The sequence below is a fragment of the Paramormyrops kingsleyae genome, chromosome 10 (assembly GCF_048594095.1).
Source record: "Paramormyrops kingsleyae isolate MSU_618 chromosome 10, PKINGS_0.4, whole genome shotgun sequence".
Classification (NCBI taxonomy): Eukaryota; Metazoa; Chordata; class Actinopteri; order Osteoglossiformes; family Mormyridae; genus Paramormyrops; species Paramormyrops kingsleyae.
In genome coordinates this window covers 30,297,175-30,322,929 of record NC_132806.1, presented here as the reverse complement: position 1 = coordinate 30,322,929, position 25,755 = coordinate 30,297,175, and the positions used below count along the sequence as shown (strand labels likewise).

Sequence of the window (25,755 nt, the reverse complement as noted above, 5' to 3'; positions counted from 1 at the left end):
ATGAGTGCCTAGTATCAGTTAGCTCAGTGTAACACAAGGGGGGGCGCCTTACCGCGTTGTGACCAAAGAACTCGCAGTAGCAGCAGTCGCAGTACTTCCCATCCTTCTGGTTGGTGGATGATGAGGCACATGAGCTCCTCTCAGAGCTGCTGTCCTCGTCCTCCACCTCTTCCACTTCGCAAGCAGGGTGACATGCCGTCCCATTCGGCAGCTTGTGCCCTTTACACGCCTGGTCCCTGTAATGCATAACGACGAGTACCAACAATGGACATGTTTTGTAAACTACCTGGTTAAGTAATAATAAATAATAATAATACATTTTATTTATAGGAGCCTTTCAAAGGGACTCAAGGATGCCTTACAAAGAGTAAAAACAAACAGGCAAAACAAATTAGCAAAATATCTAGGCAATAAAAAAAAAGACATAGCAACAATTATTAAATCAGTCAAGTAAAATAGCGAAACAGTGAAATAAAGTAACAAATACTGTTATACACACACACATATTTATGCAACATTGTTTCACCTGTGTCACATGGGCAGACACTGCAGAAAACAGTTTTAAAAAAAATAAATAAACGTAAAGTGTAATCCATCCAGGAAGTCGCTGCCGCTTTGTCACACTAACCTGCAGGCTGCAGCAGACAAGTGTCCCGCATTCGAAGAGCTGACAGCTGCATTGCTGTGGCCGTTGCACGGGTGGCTGCACCCAGAGAGGGAAGCACCAAGCTTAGTGTGTTGGCTGTTGACAGCAGGAATGTGGGAGTTCTTGCACACGCCGGGCTTCAGCAAGGAAGAGGGGCTGTCCGGACCCACCGACAGCTTAGACACCGGCACGTGGAGGTTTGGTACCAGGGGCGTGAAAGGGGCGTGTGCGGCCAAAGTGGAGCCGGGCGGGGGGGCGTGCGTCTGCTGGCCAGAGGCCGCTTTGGGCGGGAGGAGAGATGGATGGTGGGAGGACAGGCCTGTGGGACTGTTCGGTGGCACTGCTAGGTCTGGGTGCTGATGGTGATCACTGGAGTGAAAGGCTTCGCCTGGAAATCAGTGGAAACGTATTTACCCCGGAGCCGCACTGGGACCGGACGCCAATAAGGCGGGAATGAATAAGACTTTCACCTGGAGGGGTCGGTCGGCGGCACATTGTCTTGAAGTGCTTGGGGGTGGTCTTGCAAAGGTCAGAGGAAGCAGAGATTGGGGACCCGGGAGACGTCACAGAGGAAATCTGGGACGCTGGGTGACTGTAGGGGCAGACCTTGGGCCCTGCCGACTTGGCTGACTTCCCAGGTGCCTCGTGAGAGGCTCTTTTTTCATGGCAGGTTGGTCCAATCGTTCCACCTGGTACAAAATAAAATACAGTTAATTACGGAACAGAACCACTAAGCCAGCTGTCAGGGAAGAAAAAAAAAAAAAAAAAAAAACCTTAACATATTCTTGATTTGTTTTAGAAACAGGTTTCCGAAACAGAAAAAAAACACACTGGTTTTACCAGTTACACAAGTCTATCAGAGAACACTCTTGACATTCTCACAAGGTCATTCTAACACCGTCATTCATGTTCTCAGTGCACCTTTCTGACTGACTAACATCCCTTAAAATAAGAGTGGAGAACCAGGAGAGGATGGGGGGTTTACACAAGCGGCCTCGGGCCCAGGGCAGGTGGGCGGGAGCTGGCCGACCTTGCGGGTGAGAAGTGGCACTGTGGTTGCAGAGCGGCGCCCCGTTGCTGTGTGGCGAGTTCCAAAGGCCGGAGAGCTTGCTGGCGGACAGGAAGGAGCTGGGGTCCCACTCCCCCGAGCCCTGCTCTGGGTAGCCATTGCCACAGCTCTGTGATTTGTAGGAAGACGAGTGGGACTGAGAGACCTGTGAAGGTCAGAATAAGGAAACGCCAGGGGGGGGTTAAAGACAGATATAAGCAAAGGATTTCATACATGTCTCAGGTCTCAGAATGAATATGTTCTGTATAAATGATGCAGGATTTTATCATAACATACCCATGTAATAGGGTTGTCACCTTTTAACCAATATTCGAACGTCCGTTCAGACAACATGCGAAATATTCACAGCCGTACTATAATTAACACATTCCAATTTTAAAGCATCACTGTAGCATATAAGCGCATTAGACTGTTTGTTGCAATTTTATTGTTTGCCATCTACAGAGTCCCTAAAAGGTCAGGGTGAGACAATATTTTTTGAAATAGTTCTGCGATCCCTCGCAATACTTTTGCGTTCCCTCGCAATACTTTTGCAATCCCGCTGCACTTGCCCACTTGCTATTTCCTGCAACGTGACAGCAAGGATAAACCTAAATAATACAGACATGTCCCGTGAAGTGAGCTTTAAGCATTAAAATATGGGGGACAATATACACCATGTAGCTTTCATATTGTGTTTTTACATGTATTTATTAATAACTGCACTGCGTCCATTCACCGCCAGTGACTTTTCCGCAGATGAGGGTTATACTCTAACCTGCTTTCTGGAATATTTCAGTATAGATCCGCATGTCCCCACACACATCATCTATGAAAGTGGTTTTGGGTTTAAAGCTTAACTATGACACCACAGTAAAGTTAACTTTACATTCAGTTTCCCGGCTGCAATATCTTTCACTAAAAGCAAGCAACACCCGTTGGTTTTCCAGATTTCTTTACGGGAGAATTTTAATTAATATTTCAATGAAATGCAATTATTAACAAAAACGTATGCACACACACATATGAAAGTTACATGGCGTGCATTGTCCCCCACAGGTATTCAAATATATTCACACGAATTGAGTGACATTTGAAATTCCTTCGAACTTGATTTGTGGAAAAAGTGACGACCCCACCATGCCAAGCGCCTGGGGGCAACGGTTGTGAAAGGTGCTACATGAAAATGAACCAAATTCAATTTGTTTTGGTGGGGGGCACCTTGTTATTTAAAACACATACAAAAGCAGCGACAGCTGTTTTATAAGTCAGTCAGGAAAGGACACGAAATTGCATTTTCCTCAAGACGTCGATAAAACGTAATTTTCTCGTTGTAATGGAATCATTCAGAATTTCACTAAAGAGCACAAAGGACGTGCACCTCAGATTCACCACCCAACACTGCTTTTAAGTTTAAATTTCTTTAGAAGAGCCTAAGACTCAATTGCAGCACAGAAGCCCTAATTCCGGTCCTGTAGAACAAGTCTGCAACACAGTTTACAGATTTCCCTGCTCAAACACATTTCAATCAGCTAATTACCAGGTTTAGCAGTTGTGTGTGAGCAGGAAAATCTGCCAACTATGGGGCAGCCTGGCCCCCCGAGTGTCACGGTCCTCCTTACCGGCAGCTCCTGGGCAGCCTGACGCTCTTCCTCCTCCACGCTCTTGCGGCAGCTGTGGCAGATCCAGAGCGGCACCTCGCCCAGCAGCGACTGCGACAGCGAAGGCACGGCGTCGGCCAGCTTCCGGCCCGGCGCCTCGCGCAGCAGGGCCTGAGAGAGCGCCGGGACCGCGTCGGCCAGCCGGGCCCCGGGGCCCGGGAGCCCGCCGGTGGGGCCCGCCCCCCAGTCCTTGAACTCGCGGTGGCAGATTAGACAGCAAGTGTGCATGGGCTGACTGCTGGAGAGAGGCGGCGTCTGCAATGAAAAGGAAAGGCGGCATCGTGTCAGCGGCTTACCCGGCACGCTCAGACGCTACGCAGCAGTGACAATTCAGCCACCACATGTCATGGTAGACACTCGCGCACCAGATGGGCTACAGGTCCAAACGGGCACTCAGCAATGTTCAGCCTGCTTTTAGCAAATATTTAGTAATTACATGGACACAAGGCAACCTGTTATCCCCTAGACTGTCTGCGATCTATAACAGAATCGGGGGGCTATCAGTTGCCACCATATAATACCTAAAGCATACATCTGTGCAAAGCCTCCTAAGGTAGGGTTAGGGCATGGAACCTGCAGATAAACATGGATGGAACAAAGACCGCGAGAGAAATGCGAAGGAAACAATTAAAGGGGAAAGATGAGGAAAATTAAAGGTCAAATATCTGATGTAAACCAATCATTGTGAAAATGTGCAAACAGTACTTGACCATTATTAAAAATGCTAAATTACCGGCACTGAAAGGTTTAAAAGTGACCGCGAGAGACGCAAAATTCCACAGTCACAGAGTAACATGGAAGTGGGGCTGGAGGCCGAGAAAGTTGCGGAGCGTATCCAAGCCAAGATGCGGAGATCCCACAGTTCTTTTTGCTCAAATTTTTTAACCAAAAATGTATACATTTTTAAGCTTACCAGTTGTCCAAAAAACACTGGCATTTAATTGTTCACTGCCCACTCATAAATAACCAAATGTGTGAATGTCAAATCTGGACGGGCAACTGTATCTCAGATGCCAAGGGCACATGGGGAAAATTCGTTAGTATGAAAATTCATAAGATCGGGAGTGCGGGTAGAGTTCCTTCAGAGTCTGAATCCCAGACCGCACAAGCCAGACAGGATGGACAGCCAGGTTACTCTCTGCCCGACAGCAAGTCCTCAGTGTGCTGGGTGCGGCTGAGCGACCAGTACTCTCCTTCAAGTGAGGCCTGTTACTTAGTGAAGCCTGCAGGTCACGGGCTGAAAAGGAGCTGGTGGTTAACAGCACACACAGATCAGAGGCCCACCAAACCGCCAGAGCTACCATGCACTGGGAGAGGCTATTTGGCCATGGCTAACTGGTGAAAGCTGAGATTTTTTCAAATTTATTTATTTATTTATTTATTTAGAGAGAGATAGATAGAGAAAGTTTTTTTTTTGGAGAGGGGGATAAAGAGGCTTAAGCATTTCTAGTTCTCATTATATTCAGTCAAAATTAATTAGGCATACTAGAGGACTACCAATAAGTCTAAAAATTAACGGTAAAAATCAATCCGGTGAACTGCATGGTCATTTCCATACATAGACAAAAGTAAGAAAAAGATTAACTGCATGACGCACAAATCCCGAAAGCCAATGCTGCAGAAGCTAAAAGAACATTCCCCGAACAGCATTCATACACTCTTCAAACATTTCCCAACTTTGAGCAGCAGGTGGTTCTTCGTAAACCATCAAAATAAACCATTGTTCAGCCTTCAGGACTCAACTTTTCCTTCTCTGATACATTGCAGAATGCAAGAGTTTTTGAAAACGGCATGAACCAGCGTTATACTTGAAGTCAAATGAAACGGGGACAACGCCGGCCCTAGACCTTGCGCTTTTGTTTCTCACATCAGATACGCAGTTACCGATTCCGATGAACTGAGGCGTACCTCAGAGCCAGGCTACGATAGCACTCTCAACCTGAATTACCCTGAGCTTCTCCCCCAGAGGGGAGAAATGTTAGAATACAGCTGACAAGCCAAAGAGGACAATCCTCATGACGATGCTAGACTTGCGCAGGTGCTGTCCGGCTCCGTGAATCAGATACATATGCAAACTAGTGACTCTGCGAGTTCAAAGCATCCGAAACTGTCTTTCCTGTTGAGGAATAAAATGAAATATTGCAGAGTTTTAACGATTCTTCAAACTGGTCTGAGACCAGATTACTGTGGTCCTGGATGCAGATCTTGGCAAGGGGAAAGTATGAGAAGGTACAAGATTCAAATACTCCTGACATCATTTCAACCACGTTACCTCTAAAACCAAGCAGCTTCATGGATATCAGGCTTTGCTCTTTCACACTTATCTACCTGCCTGACCTATACACCTGTCTGCTGCTTCACTACCTCACATTGCTGCCTTCCTTCCAATCTACACCTCCAATTTCCCTTCACACCATATCACTGAATTAACTTCCATTAAACTCATGCAAGAACCCAATAATTAAAGACATCTGACTAACATTTACCCTTAAAACTGAAAGTGTTTGACAGGTGTGGCAAATTTTTAAATATGCAAATCCCTGATTAAAGTGAAGCAGTGATTCCTAGTTTAAAACTGGATGACACAAAATACCACTGAATCAAAAGTCACAATGTGGACCATCTGTCCTATAGAGAAGGATGACAGAATATTAGGCCAAAACCACACCGAGATGTTCACTGGGAGGACATTTCGTCCACATTTATACTGCGTTTATTTCAAAATAAAATTTTATATGGGGTCATTACACAAATTTAACAAATCACCATTTTTGATTTTGATTAAATTTGATGCTTGCAGAGTACATACACCTTCCTGAGCTCAGAAATATTTTAATTCCTTTTGAGATATAACTCCTTTTCCACCAGTGTAGCAAATAAAAAAAAAAAGAATAATTCAGAATGTAACCTTATGTAACCTTTTTCCCCATCATAGTTACATGGCTCAACTTTTTGATGGTGTAGTTCAGCATACGTAACCTAACAGACACCATATCCCGGCTCAGCATACCTCCTACATGCTGAGAACACTTACATTAGCCTAAACATTAACACAAATTCTATTTTTTTTAATAAAGTGCTGAATCTCATGTAATTTATTCAATAATGCACTGAAAGTGAAAAACAGAATAAAACTGAATACCCATCATAAAGTCAAAATATCGCAATATTGGACCATTGTAAATTTGTACATTCCAGAAATTTGTACATTTTTGGGAAAAGTACTCTTTTTGAGCTTTCCAACAAGCCGTAGCTAAGCCATGGGCTGACTTACATACATTGTAATTGCCAATTTATACTAGTGTAATGGGAAGGGTTCCTGCACATTTCCCATTTTTAAATTCCACACTTCTCCGGGTGTACGGGGGAGCTGAGATGGTAAAAGTTGTCACGGGTAGTTTGCCAAGTCAGTGACCCCCCAGGAGGGGTCACCCAGGGCAGCTGCCCCTCCCGCCTTCACCGGCATCCACCTGTGACTAGACAGCACCGCTTCTGCCTGCCACATAGCTACCAACCCGCTTATGTACGAAATGTCAAACAGCTTCACACATACTTTGCATTTCGGTTTCTGTTAACATTTGGGCTCCTTAGCCAACCAGTTGCAATATTTGGGACAAGCCAAGCAGGTGAAAACTTGCATTTCCCCACTGTGAGTTTTGTAAATTACAAGGTAGCCTACATCAGTATCTCTTGCTGGAGATTAATCAAGAGCGCTCCCCACAGATACACCCACACTGCTCGGTTTGGGACGTTACTGTTCAATGTTCGCCTTGTGCACATTCTGGCACTGATAACCAGCTCACATTGGTGATTTCATCAAAAACATTAATAAATTCAGATTTTTCATTTAGAATACATAGTAGGCCATTTAGCCTCAATAGTCTGGAAACACCAAAATATTTCCATACATTCATACCTTTTTCCCCATACCTATCCAAACTCAGAAAACACCAAAGTCAAAATTACATACTTTTCCATACCGTATAGGACGCTTGAACTGCTTTTTTCAGTACTTTGATTTTGGTAAGTAAAAAAAAAAAACACAACATATTTCACAATGAGATACATATTTTATCAGGCTCTGAATGGAAACCAATAGCACATATCCAAACGGCTAATTAATACAAACCAACCACTTGCATCCTATTAAAAAATTTCCTAAAATAAAGTGGAACATTTTTATCAATTCAGACTATTGAAATCAAGAGTATACCTTTCGGGTTTTAGCACTGAGGGAGAAACAGTGCTCAGAGACATAAAAACATTTCAGAACAAATGCAAGTTGCGGAGTTAAGAAACACCAAGCACTTGCTCTGTAGTAGGTCCTGATCCTGCTCTTTTGCGGTACGTTATCCCAATGGTCGGTTTAATTCCAGTCCAAATGATATTAATGAGAGACTTGCAGACATTACGTCCCCTTTAAACACAATATTACACCTGGTGTAATAATAGTAGCTTTAACCACCCACCATCCAGCTACCTAACTAGTTCTGTTCAAAAAGATTTACAAAGATGTTTTAGAGTGAAAAAGCAGCAAACCATCAGATGAAAGCTATAAGTCAAAAGAGACATCCACAATGTTTGCCTGGAAGGAGGTTTTAAAGCAAAGATTCAGGGACAATGAAACACATCAAATGAGGAACTCTGTTGACTTTAATGCTCTTAAACACACCATTAACTTAATTCACTTAATATAATTAACATTGAAACACTCCAGGAGTGAGGGTTTACATGAACACCAGAAAATCCTAAATTACCCATTCTTACATTCTACTATAGTTTTAACCTACTGATATAAGGAATGCACATGTTAGACTTTTGATATAAAGTGGTTCTGGTACTTATTACAGCAGGACAAACCTGGGATTTGAACCAGCAGGACAAATCTTTATGCTACACTGCACACTACCACCTACTGAGCAAAGAAAGAAGCTTCAAAACCCAACTATTTTCTCTATGTGCTGATTTTAGGCTCAGCCAGTGTCACTTAGCTGGCCGGAATCAGTAACCCAAGAATCTGGCCAGTTAGACAGCTGTATAAAATCCTACATGGTCTGCATCCCAGAAGTGTCTTTGCACATAGATACATGATTTGTTAAAAGCTTCTCTACAAGGTATCTTGGCTGCACTGTCTAACCCCCCTAGCTGCTGTCGGAAATTTAAGCATCTGACAACTGCATACCGTCACTAAACATATTCCGGGTGAGACTGTCCATACCACCCTCCGCAGTCAACAGTACTCGAGTGTCTTTAAACTTTCACTATACATACAGCCAATGAAAATGTATCACCACATTGCTTACAGCTATGAAACATGAAAAAAACTGAACAGTGAAGTGAGGTGACTGAATGGTCTGTCGGTCTACTTTATGGGACAGGACCAGATTTGAGGTGTTTACGATTAACATTAACTTTACTGATCGCTGGGAAGAATTTCCGTCCCACAAACAATGCAATAAGAAAAAAAGCCCTCTTTTACTCACACTAAATTAATATTCCACCAGTGATCCATTGTACCTGGAATACTGGATGTTGATGGGTAACCCAAATTTTAGTACCAGTCCTATGAAACAAAAACCAAGCCATCAATTTTGACTAAATCAAAAATCTACACATAGCAGTGAACCTTGAAATCTGAAATTGACGATGTGCCTAGGTCATCAACGTAATCGATTACACAAATATGCCGATTAGCGCTGCGTGTCGATGTATCATGTCCTCTTTAAAGTTCGCGGTAACAAGACGGAAGCACCTAGTATTGAATATTACGCTCTCTAAAAGACCATGGACAAAATGCTGAAAATATTTCAACAAGAAAACCAACAATACAATAGTGTTGCATTTGACCAATACCAATTATTATTTTTTTTTTTTGCCTAATATCACCAAAACCAAAAACCAGGTAACCTCCGAGCCACTCTCCAAGCTGGAGGGGTTGCCAGTGCATATTATGGAATGACGAGACATTTTTATTCTACAGAATATGACAGATTGATATGCCGTCCAGATTTCATAATAAATTATAAACACGTGGTGGCCCAGTACTTTCAGACCTCCTGTAAGTAGTGAATGAGCCGTGCCAAGTCCACCACTATGGGAAATGGCTGATCGCTCAATGAAATTATCTCCATCATTTTAGCTGCTGTGTCTTAAGTACTGGTGCTGCTAACTTTGAATATTGATCAGGCTGAAATACCAGCTGGCGATATCGGCCAAGACTGACACACAACACTAAGGCTGGACGGCTAAACAGATCTTACCTGAGTATGATTAAAATCGGATTCAAACTGCACTAGTTTGTTACATCTCTAATGTTAACTGAACTTAAAAGCTGACTTGACTGTTCATACTGATATCCAACTGACGCTGCACAAGTTTGTCATATCGCCAGTGTTGCTTGAACTCTGTTACTGTCAACTGTAGCCCTTTATTCCTGAACTGGATTCATTTTAATTTGGAGAGATTTTTATTCTGCTTACCTTGTTGCATTTTATGAGACAATAAAATGTTGACACTCTGATGATGTTCAATGTTAATTTTTGGTACTCAATTGTCAATGTTTTTTAATGGCGTAATCACATTTTTATGATTATTTATCATAGATTATTATTTTGTCTGGTTTCTGATTCTTAGCTGCCATAATTTTCAAAAAGTGAACATAAACCAAGGTTGTTGGGAGACGCTCGCTGGAAATCGCCTGTCATAGATGTGTATGACAGAAAACAATACCAACATACTGAATTTGCCTGAACGATTTACATGGATAAGCGAGGATCTTTCAGCTATCAGGAATAACACTTAAAGAAGCCAGACTAAAAATAATACTACAGTACACAAATAGCTCTTTTGATGCACATTAAATCTACTTGTCTATGTATGTTAACTGTCATTTTAGCAGTATGAACATAAAAACGGAAAGCTTGCCTGAAGTGTGCAATAAATAAGGGATCGAGTTGTAACGAGGGAGAGTGACAGTAAGGACCACACTCAAAAAATAAGGGATCGAGTTGTAACGAGGGAGAGTGACAGTAAGGACCACACTCAAAATCTGCAACTCTTGCAGCCAAGTCTGGTTTTTCCACTGTAAAAGTCAGTTTTTCGGGGGGAGGAGTTCTTCATGAAAACCTTTGGCATTATTCCAGGTACTGATTACACAGGCAGTGCAATTTCTGGAGAATGTGTGTGAAATCGTACAATCTTTTCAGCACCGGCAAAGTGGTCAACAGCACACAGCCAGAAACATGTTTAAGCGATTCATAACGTACCCATCTTGAGTGGCGTTAAGCTGTTTTGACTGGATATTGTCTAAGCTGTATGAATATGCACAACATATTGTATATGTCAACATGACTTCATTATCCTCTAGACTCTACAAGATTGGTCAGGAAAACCACAAATAAATTAAAGCACACGTGGTAATCTTTGTGTGGGGATTTAAAGAGCCTAGCAGTAAATAAGGTCTCCCCGGGGTATTTCCGGGGAGGCAGTCTCAGGTTAAATCAATTTCCATTGTATACCATAGCCCTTTTGGGTCCCGCGTAGCTAAATGTGCATCCTCCACTGACACATGCACTCGGAGCAGATATACAGCCGCTCTTCTTACATTTTAATGGGCTAATACGGTACTTCTCGGTTACACGTTTCAAAGCTGTCTGGCTAGAACCAAAAGCTAATCTGACCTGATATAACAGGTAAGACACAGGGAAAGTTAACACGCGAAATCATACTGGAAAGATCGTTCAGATTACCATCGCGTTTTGGCAATGACCTGCAAATACTAGCAAAACCCAATTTTATTTATATATATATATATATATATATATATATATATATATATATATATATATATACACACATACACATATATACATATATACACACACACACACACACACACACACTAGGAGGCTGATACCGCGGGGAAAATATATGCACTTTCATTAAGGAGTGACCTTAATCTTAGATGGGGTTAGCTCTCGCTTAAAAGTGAATCGTCGGCAAAACCTAATAATAGGACAACCCGTTTAAAAACGACTGCGATACTTAATATATACAAATTCAAATATATAATTTAACGGGATGAAATATTCATGGGTTCTAGTGAGTATCAGAGCAGAGCCCCGCCAGCAGGACCGGTCCTAGCCGATGTGGCGCCCTAGGCGAGCATCAAAGCTGGAGCCCCCCCAGTCCGAGGCAAAGTGAAACTGACTGGCAAGTCGGCGCCCCGTCGGAAGTTTTGCGCTCTAGGCGGCCGCCTATGTGGCAGTGTTAGCCAGCGGACAGTGCCCGGTGCAGGTGAGAGCTCAGCTCGTCTCTCCCTTTCATCCCACCCAGGCTGACTGCGAAGCGGCGCGCGACACTGACTGTACCGCGCGGATGGTCGAACGGTAACGGCGGCACGCGCACCGACACCGAAAAGCGGCAGGAATAAACGCAGAAATACGCCGGAGAGTCGGAGCCCGGAGCGTCGAGGTCTGTGTACGTGCGAGCTGAATCCGTGCGTGTATGTGTATGTGTATGTGTGTGTGTGTGTGTGTGTGTGTGTGTAGCGAGCTGGCTGCTATTGTGCTGCTCCGCCCCATACACTATTTCAAACGAGTAAAATTGCACATTCGGTGCCGCTTAGCTCACACTCCGCCAACCTACACAAAACCAAGACGTCAAACTCGCCTTTTACTCAGCCACCGCGAACAAAAACACGGCGGTTAGCAGGAAACGTTAAGCCATTTCGGCTACCTGGTTCGCCCTGGGCAGCCGTTCCAGCCCCGCATCTCCGCCGCCAGCGCCAGCTGCATCGCTGGGAGAGACGGGGTTCTTCGCGGAGCCCTGCTCTCCTGTCACCGGCTCCTTATTCCCCGCACCTTGCTGCTTGCTCTTCTTCCTGGCCATGATACTGGATTTTCTGACACGCAGCCACCCAGTTTTTAGCAGTTTATGCGTGTAAAAGACCACAGTTTCAATTCTCCCAGCACCAGACACAGTCCCAGCCTTCTCTAGGCAAGACAACAGCCAATATGGCGGACTGCTAAGCAAACCGTGGAGTTCAGAGGTCAGTGAGCGTCTGGCAGACGGCCTCGGTGCGGAGCCGCGCCGCGCGCTCTCACCATTTTAGTAAGGGCACCAGCTCACAGGTAAGCGTGTAATCCAGACCGGCAGACGATATATTGCACATGTAAAATATTCCCTATTTTCAACTGAATTCTCCCATTTCTTGTGCAGACATTACAGTGTTGAACGTTGCTTAATATTATTATAAATTTTACATACTACATAAGTATGGCAGCTTCCTCCAGGATTTCGGGATTTAATGATTATACAACTAAGATTTTCCCCAGCACCTGAAGACATGCAGTACTGGTGATTTTTTTATTTTTTATTTTTTTACTTATTTTAAGAGTGCCCTGTTATTGAGGATTTAATTTAATTCCCCATCCCAGTGCCTTGTGTCCCGTTGATGGTTTTGCTAAACCACTACTCCTCTACCTGTTATATATTCATACAACAAATACTGGGTGCATGTGTTCATTCCTATCACTGTTTATTTTGATAAAGTACATCTGTCTTCCTCTGGTTTGCTGGATGGCTGTGCAACCAACAGCTACAGCTCAGATTCTTCAAACCGTCATATTGTCATCCCTACCAAACAATCATCCCACTGAGAATTCTACAGTAATCTTGCAACTTTGGTGTCATCAAATATAATTCAGATATTTAACCAGGGTATGCAGTACCCTGTGCTTAACCACAGTTAATATCCCATCTCAGAAGCCTTTTTATATGTTTTTAAGGACATCACTTGCAGTGCAACAACTTCTCTGGTTTTACATTTACTTATTTACTTTGTTTGTCTATATTTGTTTGTTTACCTAGCAAAAACCTTTATACAAAAAAGACTCCATTACAGGTATGGATCGCTTACCCCACTTATCCAGGTATGCTCCACTCCTAAATAATCTTTTTTACACTTTATACACTAAGCCAGATTTTATTTTACTGGGGCAATTTTCGTTAAATGTGTATGGTATGTCGACCTGGGTTGGAACATTTTAATCATAAGCCAGTTCCTTAAACAGTGTGCCACCTGCTGGTTTTCTTGTGCCTATGCACGCTACTCCTCATGTCCACTGCCAGTTGATTGTGAACCATATGAAGTTCAAGACATCATTTTTGGCTTTAGCCCCTATTCCATAAGCATGCTCACTAATAAAGATAAACCACATATTGAGCAACTAAAATTGCTATCAATGAGAGAGCTTATGATGTTTACACATTTAAGCAAAGGTCATAAAGTTGATTTTTGGTAAATGAATTGTTTAGATTCATATTGTCTTGGAAGCAACAAAATAATCAAATAAGAATTCCATGCAAAACAAAACTGCATGTTACAGTTTTAAATAGTAATAACCACAGCAACCATATCACCTACTGCTTTTGGCCTTTCCTAGAATCTAATAAATGTACCACAAACTCAGTGCAACTGCAGTTTGCTTTTACAATTTCCACTTCTGAGTCTGGGGCCTGCCTCTGGTTTTCATTTTAAATAAAATAAGCTATTAACACTAATCAAATTGATTGGTATGGCTATTGTATGTTAAATGTTGATTAACGCCATTTAAACTATTTAGAATAAATTTCATCAGCACATTCACATAAGTGTAATTTAGAACTTTGTAATGATAAACTGCCATTGCATGGCAAAAATCAAGTCAATAACTTAGACAACGCAGTTTAATAACATACAAGTTTACTAAATTAACTGGATCTAGTATTACCGTTAAGGAACAAGCGAATTTGCTTCACTGTATATTTCCAGGTGAGTGAAGGTTAACTACAAAAAAAGGACAGAGGAAAACGATGTGACGCAACACGTAGTCAGTGCTAGAAAAAGGCGTGGAGCAACAAGCAAGTACACGCCAAGGCAGACTAGACGCGAGAAGGACGCACTGTTTGGGATTTTCCCGACCAGCCATGGTCGCCCGTAGGTGATTTGGCGAGAAGTTAGAAGGAGCGCTCATTTATAAGTCTGGTACGGCGGGAATAAGCGTGGTAGAGTTTCGGTGGCGACAATAAGGAATGTATTAATGTCTACCTGTCTTCATAGAGGATATAGTGATTACAGAACTGGCGGACCTGGGTACTGTAAGTCGGCGAAAACTTTAGAAATATATTTGTATAAATACAAAAGATTTAACTTTCAACCCTGCCAGTTTACAATGCGAGTTTAAGATCTAGTTTTAATCGAAAGAGAGAATCTGAAACTTGGATGTTGGAAGAAAAAGGCGACGGCAGGGTGATATGACACGGCGCCTCGTTGAAGTTGACCTGAAGAGCGCGTCGCTGTGCAGGAGAGAAGCGATCAGACCTCCTAAAAGTCCGATTCGGTGATCGGGGGAGGGAAGCGATCAAACCGCCGAAAAGTCCGATTCGGAGGATCGTGGGGGAAGTGATCAGCCTGCTGAAAAGTCCGCCTCGGAGATCGGGGGGGGGCAAATAATTCGCCCAGGAAGGTGAACCGATCCGCTTGCGCGAAGCTGAAGCGAACAACTTTAACTTGAACGAAACAAAGTACACAATAAGTAGGCGATCACCCCCCCCCCCCCCGCAAAATGAAGTCTTTAAACAGTCAGCACGGATTTCAAGTATAGTAGGGCTAGTCCAGGATTAGCTTGTTGTCAGCGGTGTCAGACAGCCGCGGTCGAGTAACTAAGTGTGTATAATAAACCAAGTGGCCAACTTGACGGGGGATCGGCCAAATAACATGCTGTCATCTCTCATGAAGCGCTGGTTGTACAGGCCCAAGGTAAGGCTGTGTTTTTTTCTCTCTGACAGAGTTTTGGGATTGCGTCAAAGTTTCTTCTTATTTTCAATCCAGAATCTTCCTGGTAGATTTACAATTACTTGTAGGAAATGGTGACTGATTTGAAAAATTAATTTTGACAAGTTCTTTTTAAATTGTTTACCATGGCTGACTTAGTAGGAGGGTCGTTGTGGGAAATAAAGTTTAATTTCTGAGGTACACTGAGCACCTATTTAAAAGACGTTGCGCGTTAATACATGTAATGAAAAATTAAAACCCAAAAGAGTTTGTATAGTTGAAATAGTTTAAATATTAAAAATAACTTTTCTGTTTTCTCTAATCAGAATAGAGGGGTCATTTTTCTGTTCCAGGGGTAGCTACCTTAATTCCATAGCACAAGACCAAAAAACGACAGTCTGGTTGGATATGTCATTTATGTATGTTCTAAAAGTAACAGTTTAATGCAGGAGTTTGTGTAATCAGTTATGAAATGGCATAATTCAGATTCTGGGTAGGCCAAAGATTTTAGTAACAAAGTTTTTTGTTTGTTTGTTTGTTTGTTTGTTTGTTTGCGTGATATGTTGATATGTGACAAACCTGGAATTCACAACAATGCTGAGTGATGTCAGGCGTTTTTTACTTTTTGTTTAGCCTGGACTCATTATGTAAAACGGACTACGGCCCAGATAGTACAGTGATGTAAATAGCCTAGTGATTGTTTTTTGTTTTTTTTTTTCTCTCCCTGTGGCCAAGTACTTTTAATTATTGGACATCATGTAGGATAGGTCAGGACCTGTGTAATGGCATTCCAGTCGTTCTCGGCTGGTGGTTTGTGAAAGATGATGCAGAGGCTGAATGATGTGTTTAAGCTTGCAGGACATTTGTTGGAGTAGGAAATCGCATACGTTTTTGAACTTCTTAGAAACTTTTTGTGTAATGTTTCTGTGGAAAACTGTGTTGTGTGTGTGTGTGTGTGTGTGTTTCTCCATTTATGAAGTCACTTCCTGCTGAGTCATGGCAAGTTGTACCATCTGGCACACGGAATCATTGTTTGTACTTTTGCCTTATTAAAAATGCTTTTCCTATGAAGTGTATGATTGGAGAGGAATGTATGATTGGTTTCATGTCACAAATATGCTTTTGTTTAACAAAAACTCGGGTAAAAATCCTCTTTCATTTCATCATCTTTCTACTTAACAATCTGCTTGTTTAACACAAGTTTAGTTCCTTAACTGGGAGCATAAGCTAAAGCTGAATCCATAGCAGAAATGTTAACCCGTGAGGAGAAAATGCTTTTTCATACAACTAGACATTTTGGCAAAGCCACAGTGACAATCTGAGGTATGTTGTCTTCTGATGCAAAGCCGGATAAGATGATGTCATTTGTGATGTCATTAAATAATACTTTTTGAGCCGAAAGATTACGTCAACTCACTTAGGTCACTCTAGAAATTGCATACCTTCTTCTGAACACTTACACAGCTATGCTTAATGACTAGGTACCAAGAAGGCTTTTACGCTATATGAAAACTTTTAATTTGGCTGTTTGCAAAGTGGAATGAATTTAAAGAGGAAAATGTAAAACAACGCTGGCTGCGTACTTCTGTAAGATCCACGAGACTCATAAATGGGATGATGACTGAAAGCAGAGGAGTGAGATCTTATGCTTGTATGGCCTTCAGTCTTCACAGGTATACTTGGGAGGAACACTGGAATGCATTCTGATATTGGCACCTCAATGCTATATAAAGTGATTTTTGATGTAACGGAAGTGAATGGTGACTGTGTTGTGGTGATGCACTTCAGTAATCTGGTCATGTGCTGTGTCCTGGGATAGGAGTCTGTCGATGCAGTGCATACGTACTTTCAGCTGTATTCAGATTATTGAAACATGCCTGTGTTTTGTTTTTGTCTGCTGCAGAGGTCTGACAGTCGGCCCCTAGCACAGTTTTTCTTCGCAGACGAGGAAGTGAACCGCATAACGGCAGAACTCAATGGGTTGGACCTGAGGAAAGACCCCCAGAAATACTTGGTTTTGTTAAACCAGTTAAGACAAAGTCAGGTACACTTGCACTGACCTATTGAGAAAAGAACTATCTAAAATATTACTTTGGGTGCATCTTTCTGATAAGGCATTTGAAAAATATTCGACAGGACAACATGTTGCGTTCCATTGAGCTGGTGATGGAGGATTACCTTGCTGGACAGAGATGCAGCCGCGACTACTACATCAAGTTTCCCGACGAAATCCGGCAAGAGAACCTGGGTGTGCAGCTGTGGTTTGCCGCCGAGGTGAGATCAGTTTATATGCCGGTCTCCAGCTCCGTGTGCTGTGGTAACAAGTGACATATCAGCATGCTGTGGTAACCAGTGACCTATCATTACTACTAATGGGCAGCTGCTCTTTTTTTTTTTTTCTTTCTCTTTTTGAGTATGCTACTTTAGGTCTGGTCAGCGATGTGTTCGTATGCCCATTCTTGGAATGGGAATGTAACCAGCATCTGCACTGTTGGGGGGGATTTCTGATTTGTTTGGGGGGGGTGACTGAATTAATTTCTTCCTGCCTGTACCCTAACATCTTCCTCTCCTCCCTCCTTGGCAGTGTTTGTCAGCGGGCTCCTTCTTGGAGGTGCGGGAGTCCGAGGGTCAGCTCCTGCGGCCGCTGGCAGAGCAGCTCCTGCGCTGCCTGGAGGAGGCCAGGCACCAGCTGCGGGAGCAGAGTGTGAGCGGCATGCAGGGCTGTCCGGCCGCACTGCGTAGCACACTCCTGCGCTATGACAGCGTCTTCTCCCAGTTTGAGCTCAGGTAGGGGCTCTCTCCCATGGCTCCTGGTTAGCCACAGAAATCCCCCTGAGGTGGGCAGGTTCCGTCAGGGGCTTTCTGCAGTAGGCCAGTGTAAAAACTCGTCTACTCGTCCACTTTCATTCGTGGTGGATAATTCGATGTGCAAACGGTGACCCAGTTGCCAGTAAAACCTTGTTAACTATGATCCAGGTTGGAATATCTCAGATTTGTTTGGAATATGGTCAGTTTTTTTTTTCTTTCTTTAAGAAATTTAGTGTAAGAGGAGTGAGCTGCACTGCTGAGCGTCTCCCTGTATTTCTCTTTCAGTTACATCTCCACCGTGATGCCGGTGAAGTCTGCGGAGGAGCTGCAGAAGCAGCAAGAAATCGTGGTGCTCTTCTGCGAGACTGTCGACCGGTCAGTGGGGGGGGGGGGGGGGTCTACAGTGAGACACAGTGATGTTTTGTATTTTGACTGCACTTTGAGCTGGTGTTTATAACGAAGGATTACAGTGTGATTTTTGGTTTGAAAATACAGGTCCGGCATAAAATAGGCTTTGGCATCAGCCTACACCTTTGTGGTCCTCAGCTATGGTTGGGTTTTGTTTTGTATGAAGTTGGATGTGTAATATGTTGGAAATAATCTTCAAAAGGGAGCCAGAAAGCCTAAATTTTACATGGATGGATGGATGGATAATGCCTGCATACTAAATGTCAGTCCTTCTGCACGCAGAGCCCTCAAGCTGGGCTATATCACCCAGGATCTGATTGACGGTTACGAACCGCTGGTTATGTTCACCATCCCAAGACTTGCCATTATCTGGTGAGTCGTCTTCGTCCTGCTGTAGGAATCGGCAAATTTTACATGCTGCTGATCTATCGGTGAACGAAGCAAGGCTGCATTCCTGGTCAAAACTGAAAATCCCAACGTACTATTTCTGGTTCATTGTTTGGCATAACCTGTTTACGCTATTCTGTTGTGAAGCGGCCTGCTGATATTTCCGGATGGCCCGTTGAACCTCCAGCAAGGATCAGAAAACATGTCTAGCCTCTTCAGACCGTTCTTCACGTTGCTGCAAAAAATCAGGTTGGCTTGGTTTCGAATCTTAAAGAGCTCAAAAAAAAATGATCATGGGGTGTTGACTGGTCTGGTATCACTGTTTCCATCTGTAGGGACCTTCTGCGAGTTCTGACCAAGGAGGAGCTCTCTATCCTGGAGAGAAGGCTCTGCACTACAGAATCTGGTGGCCATCCATGTGGTGAAGATCCGCAGCTGCTTCCAGGTGCTGACACAGAAGAGCAGTATGAAGGCTCCGTGCAGGAGCCACTCTGTAGCCCACACGAGTGTCCAAGCCCTTTTCGCTCCTCCGTAACTCAAAGTAACGTCGCGATGGGCATAGCCCATGACACCTTGGCTTCCAGACAGAGGACAACCTCTGGTCTGCAGTATCCCTGCAGTGATAATGACCTTTTTCCTGGGATGAGCTCTGCACAGCCCGGCTGTGACCTCCCCGAGCACAGACAGCCCCCCCCTGTGGCCTTCGCTGCTTCGGCAGCCCCCTGCACCGTCCCTCCGCGAGCTGCCTGCGGGGACGTCCCTGGGAGCGAGCTCTGGATGGCCCCCGGGGTCGACGTGACCCCCCACGTCGGGGAGCACTCTGACTATACCCACGCTCCCCCCGAAGTCGACCTCAGTGCCTCGGCCATGGACGTGTGTGAGCCACTGCATAGATGGAGGCAGAACTGGAGGGGGCAAAGCTGGCACCCCAAGCACTCGTGTCCTGGCACAGCTTCTAGATGTCCAGGGAGAGAGGGCAGAAGGTCTGTGTGCCCATTCTGTGTGTGTGTGTGGGTGTGGGTTTTATTTTCTTTTTCTTAACTTTTATTCTGTTTTCACATTGTGAGGATCTAAAAAAACAGTCCCTACAAAGGCAAAACTCAATCAAGTCAATTTATTTTTATATAGCGCCTTTCACAACCATCACCCCAAGGTGCCATACGTGGGTGTGTTGTGACATATTACAACAGGGGTAAGAAAGAATAATACAAAAACAGGGGAAAGGAAAGACAAAGAAATGAAAGAGAGAGAGAGCCAGTTGACAACGGAGGAGAGGATCCGGGAGAAAAAGAGCCTCTGGGGTCTGAGGTTGACTAGCTGCCCCCCCCCTCCCCCCCGGCACACTAACACTGTGGGGAAAAAGGCAGATTGCAAAAAAAACGTAAATGCCAAAAGTCACGTGTTTTGTTTGGTTACTTGTGGTTAAGGTTAGGGCTGGGTGGGGGTTAAGGTTGACATAGTTGGGATTAGGGTTTTTCCCATAGAAATGAATGGAGAGTTCCCACAAAGATATGAATACATACACGTGTGTGTGTGTGTGTGTGTGTGTGTGTGTGTGTGTGTGTGTGTGTGTGTGTGTGTGTCTGCGTGCATACCAAAAACCAACTGCTTCTGACATATTACACTCCTACTCTCAAGGCATTAATTTCAGTTTTAGGACTGATTATTAAAATTGTACGTCAGAAATACAGGTTCATTAAATGGCTTAGATGAAATTGCTATGCCAGCTGAAGAGGTAGTGAGCAGTAATGCAGCATGGGTGCAGTGCAGTGCGGTAATGCAGCATGGGCGCAGTGCAGTGCGGTGATGCAGTGCGGTGATGCAGTGCAGTGCGGTGATGCAGCACAGGCGCAGTGGCACTATGGCACAGACAGATTACGGGAGAAGGGCCCCTCTGATATAACCAGGAGCTCTTCAGTGGTCCTCTTCGGAGTGAATGACTGGTTTTTGGCCCACAAAAAAGAGGCTTTTGCACCTGAGGAACTTCCTGCGTTTCTTCACTTCTGTGCTAACAAACCTCGTGAAATGGCTTTGCAGACTTCGCGGAGGACAGCAGGACACGGAACGGCTGCCCGGAGGCAGGGACGCCATGAGAGTGGCTCTGCGCGCTCGCTACAGCAGCAGCAGCGACATGATCCACCGACTTTTTGTCTGCATTTCTGGTACCTACACTCCACTCATGTGGTCTGATGTTCTTTAAATTTGATCATACAATTATATTTGCCAGTTGGGACAATCTTGACATTTTCCCCCAAATATTACATTTTTGTATAGATGCTGTTGTTTGGCTCCACTTTGAAGTGAAACTATGATTATTTCTTCCATGTTTTTCCCCAAAAAGGACTTTTAAACCTTGATAATACAATACAATAGTACCTAATAAATGATCCCTTGTTTCACCAGGAGTGGCTGACCAGCTCCAGACCAACTTTGCCAGTGACATGAGAGCCATTCTGAAATGTGTTTTTGAGCTGATCGTCTCTAGAAACGATTCTGAAAGTGAGGGTAAGCACGGTAAGAATCATCTTTTTTGCTAAAGTATCGGGATGGAATATGAAAGGGCTGACAAAGGACGTGGTCGGGTCGCTCAGAGTTCATTGGTCTGCTTTCCTTGTTTCCTGCCATAAACTGTCCTGGCTAACACATCAAAGCACTGCTGTTCTCTTAGGAGATTATCCCACTGGGATTGTGCCCTGGAGGACAATAGCCTTCAGCCCACATAGCACTTATTATCACTGGTGACTTGAAGATGAAGCTGCCATTTCCCATCATCCATCCAGTTCCTACACCTCACTGCACTTAGTCTTTGTCCGACTCTTGGCATTTAACCATAATTAAGAGTTAATAGTCATTAAGTGGAAATGGTTAAAAAGCCTTTTTAAATGAGGAATGCTTGTTTTGAATTGGTTGTCATTTTTCCTTTTCTTCAGGTATCAGAAGGAGCTATAGACCCCTAAAGACTTTTGTCTCGTAATTCAATAGTTAATATTTGATATTATTGGGAGCCAATCATGGGCATGGAAACAGGAGATGATGGTCAGATTTCAACTCCTTTTTTCCTCCTATCTTAGGAGTAAAGAAAGACAAGAGGCCAGAGGAGGAAGACTGTAACTCTACACAGGAAGAATGTGAACTGTGTGAGGACTTCAACGGTGGGGAATCAAGGGGGGACAGTGCTGGAGGTAGGGCGCTTGACGTGCTGGTTCCTGAAAGTGTTTGCTCACTAGCTAACAGACTATTAGTTCATTTTTCCTTATATCTATACACAGGATTTTGATGGGAAGTCAACTATTCATCTCGGTTTTACAGAGTCCTGTGTGTTGCAAGAAATTACTTCCTCAAACAGTCCACCGAATTTGATTTGGGGAATGTCAAGTGGAATATTTCATGAAATGCTTTTATATCAGTCTTGTTAATTTACCTTTCTTACTTTGGGTATTTCCACGCAGTTTTGTTTTTTTTTTCCTGAACTTGGTATGATGTAATCTTTCAACTGGAGCTTTAACCAGCGGAGGCGAAAGCTTGTGTATTGGATGAGTTTGGAGACCCTTACGTAGATTATTGGCTGACTCCAGTGCTGTTTTGGGGGGGGGTTTGGTTCACTTGGGGTGGGGAAGTGCTGACCAGCTCTAAGGATATTGTCGGGCGGTGGAAGGAATTCTTTGAGAAACCCACTGCATATGCCCCACCATGAAGCAGCGCTGAAAACTTCCGGTGGATCAGAATCCGAAGCCTCTCTGGCGGAAGGACTGCAGGGGTGATTGAAATCAGTGCGGAGATTCAAAGCACTGCATGTTGTTGGGGTGACATGCCCGTTCAGTGCTGCACGAGAGGTGGGTAAAGTATCTCTGCACTAGCGCAGTGAAGTGGTGGCCCCTGTTTTTAAGGCAGGGGACCAGGGGTGTGTTCCAGCTATATTAGGACCTGGCTTCTCGGCCTCCTTGGGGGAAGCTTATGCCCTGATACTGGAGAGGAATCAGGAGGAACAGGAACAGCAAGCCAGCTGTACTGTCTCACACAGTTATGTGAGACTGGGAATGTGCCAACGCAGCGTACATGTAGCGTGCGGCATTGCAGAAGGCGTATGACCACAAGCCTCCGCATACACTACGGGCCAATGCGGCTTCTACTTAATCCCTGTAATGAAGAGTTGTGTCTGCATAATTAGCACAAGCTCAAAGTCATCCAGAGCAGGTGTTGGCCTCTGGCAAGGGTGCATCTTGTGCCCACACCTGTTTGATTTTTTTTTTTTCTTCAAGGCGCACCTGTGACTGGAAATGACATTCCCTGCAATTTGCAGATGATTATGTGCTTCTGACCTCATTCTGCGTGTGTGTGCGTGTGCGTGCGTGTGTGTGTGTGTGCGCGTTGAGTAGTCGGGATGAGAATCTGCACCTTCAAATCCAGGAGCACTGTGTGAGGGGGTGGGGGGTTCATACTACATAGCATCTAATACTAGCGGAATCTAGCATCCACTTGTGTAAATTTGCATTATGAATCCATTCTGAATTGGCCTTTCATTGGTACTTTTTATTTTATTTAAGTAGGAGGTTGGAAATTCTCGGGCTCTGACCTACTGTAAATGCATCAGTGCATCACGATGTGTGATAATACTACTACTACTACTACTACTACTAATGAATAATTTATAGAATTATACCTTTTTTTGCATTCAGATAATTCATGCATATTGGTGCAGACCACCAGTATCTCCATACACAATGGTAGACTAGAAGCCATACAATCAAGGTTTAAAATCAGATAGTGCTGATGCAGCCAGCTTTGTTGTAAGCAGGACCATGTACGCGTGGGTACACCTCCGGTAACTTACTGTTAGTTCTGGGTACAGCTCGGTTCTTGGTGGCAGTGGAAAAGCACCTTTTCTGAAGGAGTTCAAGTACTTTGGAAGGTTCACTGGCAGATTTGATTCTGCAGTTGTTGTTGTTTTGAGGCTACATACAAGCACTTCGCAATAAACTCGATTCTGATTCTGATCCGGTCCGTGGTGGTGAAGAGGGAATGAAGTCATTACAGCTGATGCCCTTCTCCTCCTCACCTGTGGTCACAAGATGTAGATAATGAGCGAAAGAACAGGCTTGTAATGACAAGCTGTCAAAAAAGGAGTTTCTCCACTGGATAGACAGGCGCACTCTCTGCATTAAGGCAAAGAGACCTGAAATTCAGTGGGACCTCAAGACTGCGTTTGGCATTTAAAGGTACACATAAAGCAAAACCATTGCATGGTTCCCTGTCAGCTATGTCTCTAAAGCCCAGTTAACTGAAATCCCCCATTTTCTTGTTATGTTACTTCCCACTAGTAGCAGGCTCGCTCTCTCTGAAATCTAGGGGGACCTTAAAATTGAGCCGTTGCTCCTTCAGTTTGAGAGGAGTCAGCTGAGGAGGTGCAAGCATCTTCTGAAGATGCCACCTGGTCTGCTCCTGGGCGTGTCTCACTGGGAGGAGGCCCCAGGGCAGACCCAGGACATGCTGGAGGGACTGTGTCTTGGGAACGTCTGTGGTTCCCCCAAAATGAGGTAGAGTCCATGGGCCTGGTAAGGGAGGTCAGGTCTGACCTACTTAACATGCAGCCATGGCTACCTTCAGCAGGAAAAGCAGCGTGAAGAAGATGATGGACTGAGACCATGGCACATGTCTAATTTGAACAATGTCACTTGGCAGGTCTCCCTGTCTGGGTTCCTGATAATGAGTGTACCCACTGCACTGCCTGTAAGGCGCCATTTACTTTCCTGCGTCGTCGACACCACTGTAGGTGCTGCGGCAAGGTATGTGACCTGTGAACCTGCTCACCGTAGAACCAGCCCTGGTAAAGCCAAGAAATCTTTTGCTTACTTTCTGATGCTCACTGTTGGTATTACTTGACCGGGTCAGGATTGTTCTGTATGTCTATCCAAAGTCACTTTGAGGTTAGTTTTCTTTAAAAAGATAATACAAATTATTTATTAGTAGCGTATTCTAACAGCATTACATCTCCTGAGGTGTGTGTGTGTGTGTGTGTGTGTGTGTGAGAAAGATCTGATTCTTTATGTGTTCATCTAGTGATGAGTGATATGCAACACAAATGTTTTCTGGAGAAATTTTCACCTTGATCATTAGTACGTAGCTCATTATTATTGGTTTTGTTTGGTTGTTTGGTGGATTTTCTTTTTTTTTTTTTTTATCATTTTGTCAAATTGGTATCTCTCTCCCCCTTTTTTTTTGGGACACAGATCTTCTGCGGCCGCTGCTCTTCCAAAGAGGCTCCCCTCCCCCAGTTCGGCCAGATTCAGCCCGTCAGAGTCTGTAATCACTGCTTCTACTTCCATGTCGTTGGTGAAACAACGCAGCTTTGACAGCGACTAATGGAAAATGTCTTGAAAGAAAAAGACCTTTCTAATATTTGGACGTCTATGCAGCTGGATGCGTGTAGCCAGACAATGAGAGCAATGTCTTTGGCTTCCGTGGGCTGCTCTTTGCTTATGGCTCTGTTCCTGGGGTATTTTTTTATTTTTATTTATTTATGCGTTGTATTATAGAACACATTTCATTCAAGTGGTTATTGGGGGAATTCTGAATTTGTATACATTTTGAAGAAATTACAAGCTATAAATAATTCAGTATTTGACTACATCAAATTATTAATTGCACTTTAAGGCATGTGGCATAGGAACCATGATTGTACTATCCAGACAATGATGGGGGGAAAAAAATAAAAGCAATCTCTTGGTACAGAATTCGTGTTTAAATGTGCATTCTACAAAGGTTCTGTAATGTTTTTTTTTTCCCTTCAGTTTTTTTTTTTGGTTGGTTTTGTAGTTCATTGTAATTTTGCTGTGAAAATATGATGATTAGTCGTTGGCTCTGATACAGATACTTTGCAATAATTCAATAAAAAATAAATGTTCAAATTAGGCCTACACTGTCGTGCTTAATTGGTTCACTCAGATGGAAATAATGTGAATAAACGTTCCTCCTCCAGCACTTA

The 25,755-nt window shown here is 43.8% G+C and overlaps 2 protein-coding genes across 4 annotated transcripts in view; one reads left to right on the top strand and one right to left on the bottom strand.

The window, feature by feature from the left end:
* fam193b (family with sequence similarity 193 member B) overlaps window positions 1-12,435 on the bottom strand; it is an 18,358-nt gene extending 5,923 nt beyond the window's left edge. The window contains exons 1-6 of the mRNA XM_023838815.2: window positions 12,092-12,435; window positions 3,317-3,610; window positions 1,677-1,860; window positions 1,117-1,335; window positions 629-1,034; window positions 53-236 (exon numbers count right to left, since the gene is read on the bottom strand). Of these exons, the coding sequence (XP_023694583.1) occupies window positions 53-236; window positions 629-1,034; window positions 1,117-1,335; window positions 1,677-1,860; window positions 3,317-3,610; window positions 12,092-12,244 (1,440 nt within the window). The 5' untranslated portion in view covers window positions 12,245-12,435. The remainder of the gene's footprint in view (window positions 1-52; window positions 237-628; window positions 1,035-1,116; window positions 1,336-1,676; window positions 1,861-3,316; window positions 3,611-12,091) is intronic.
* On the top strand, window positions 11,737-25,755 carry LOC111857704 (lateral signaling target protein 2 homolog). Of its 3 annotated transcripts, none has more exons than XM_023838818.1 (13): window positions 11,737-11,827; window positions 17,074-17,214; window positions 17,307-17,444; window positions 17,755-17,957; window positions 18,264-18,353; window positions 18,669-18,758; window positions 18,921-19,022; window positions 19,109-19,756; window positions 20,811-20,935; window positions 21,177-21,287; window positions 21,845-21,955; window positions 24,453-24,556; window positions 25,001-25,755. In XM_023838818.1, the coding sequence occupies exons 3-13, from the start codon at window positions 17,313-17,315 to the stop codon at window positions 25,121-25,123; spliced, it is 1,839 nt and encodes a 612-aa protein (XP_023694586.1). In that variant the 5' UTR covers window positions 11,737-11,827; window positions 17,074-17,214; window positions 17,307-17,312; the 3' UTR covers window positions 25,124-25,755. The 3 variants fall into 3 exon arrangements, with proteins under 3 accessions (XP_023694586.1, XP_023694585.1, XP_023694584.1); XM_023838817.2 differs by lacking the exon at window positions 11,737-11,827 and adding an exon at window positions 14,223-15,155 and having other exon boundaries at window positions 21,177-21,278; XM_023838816.2 differs by lacking the exon at window positions 11,737-11,827 and adding an exon at window positions 14,223-15,155.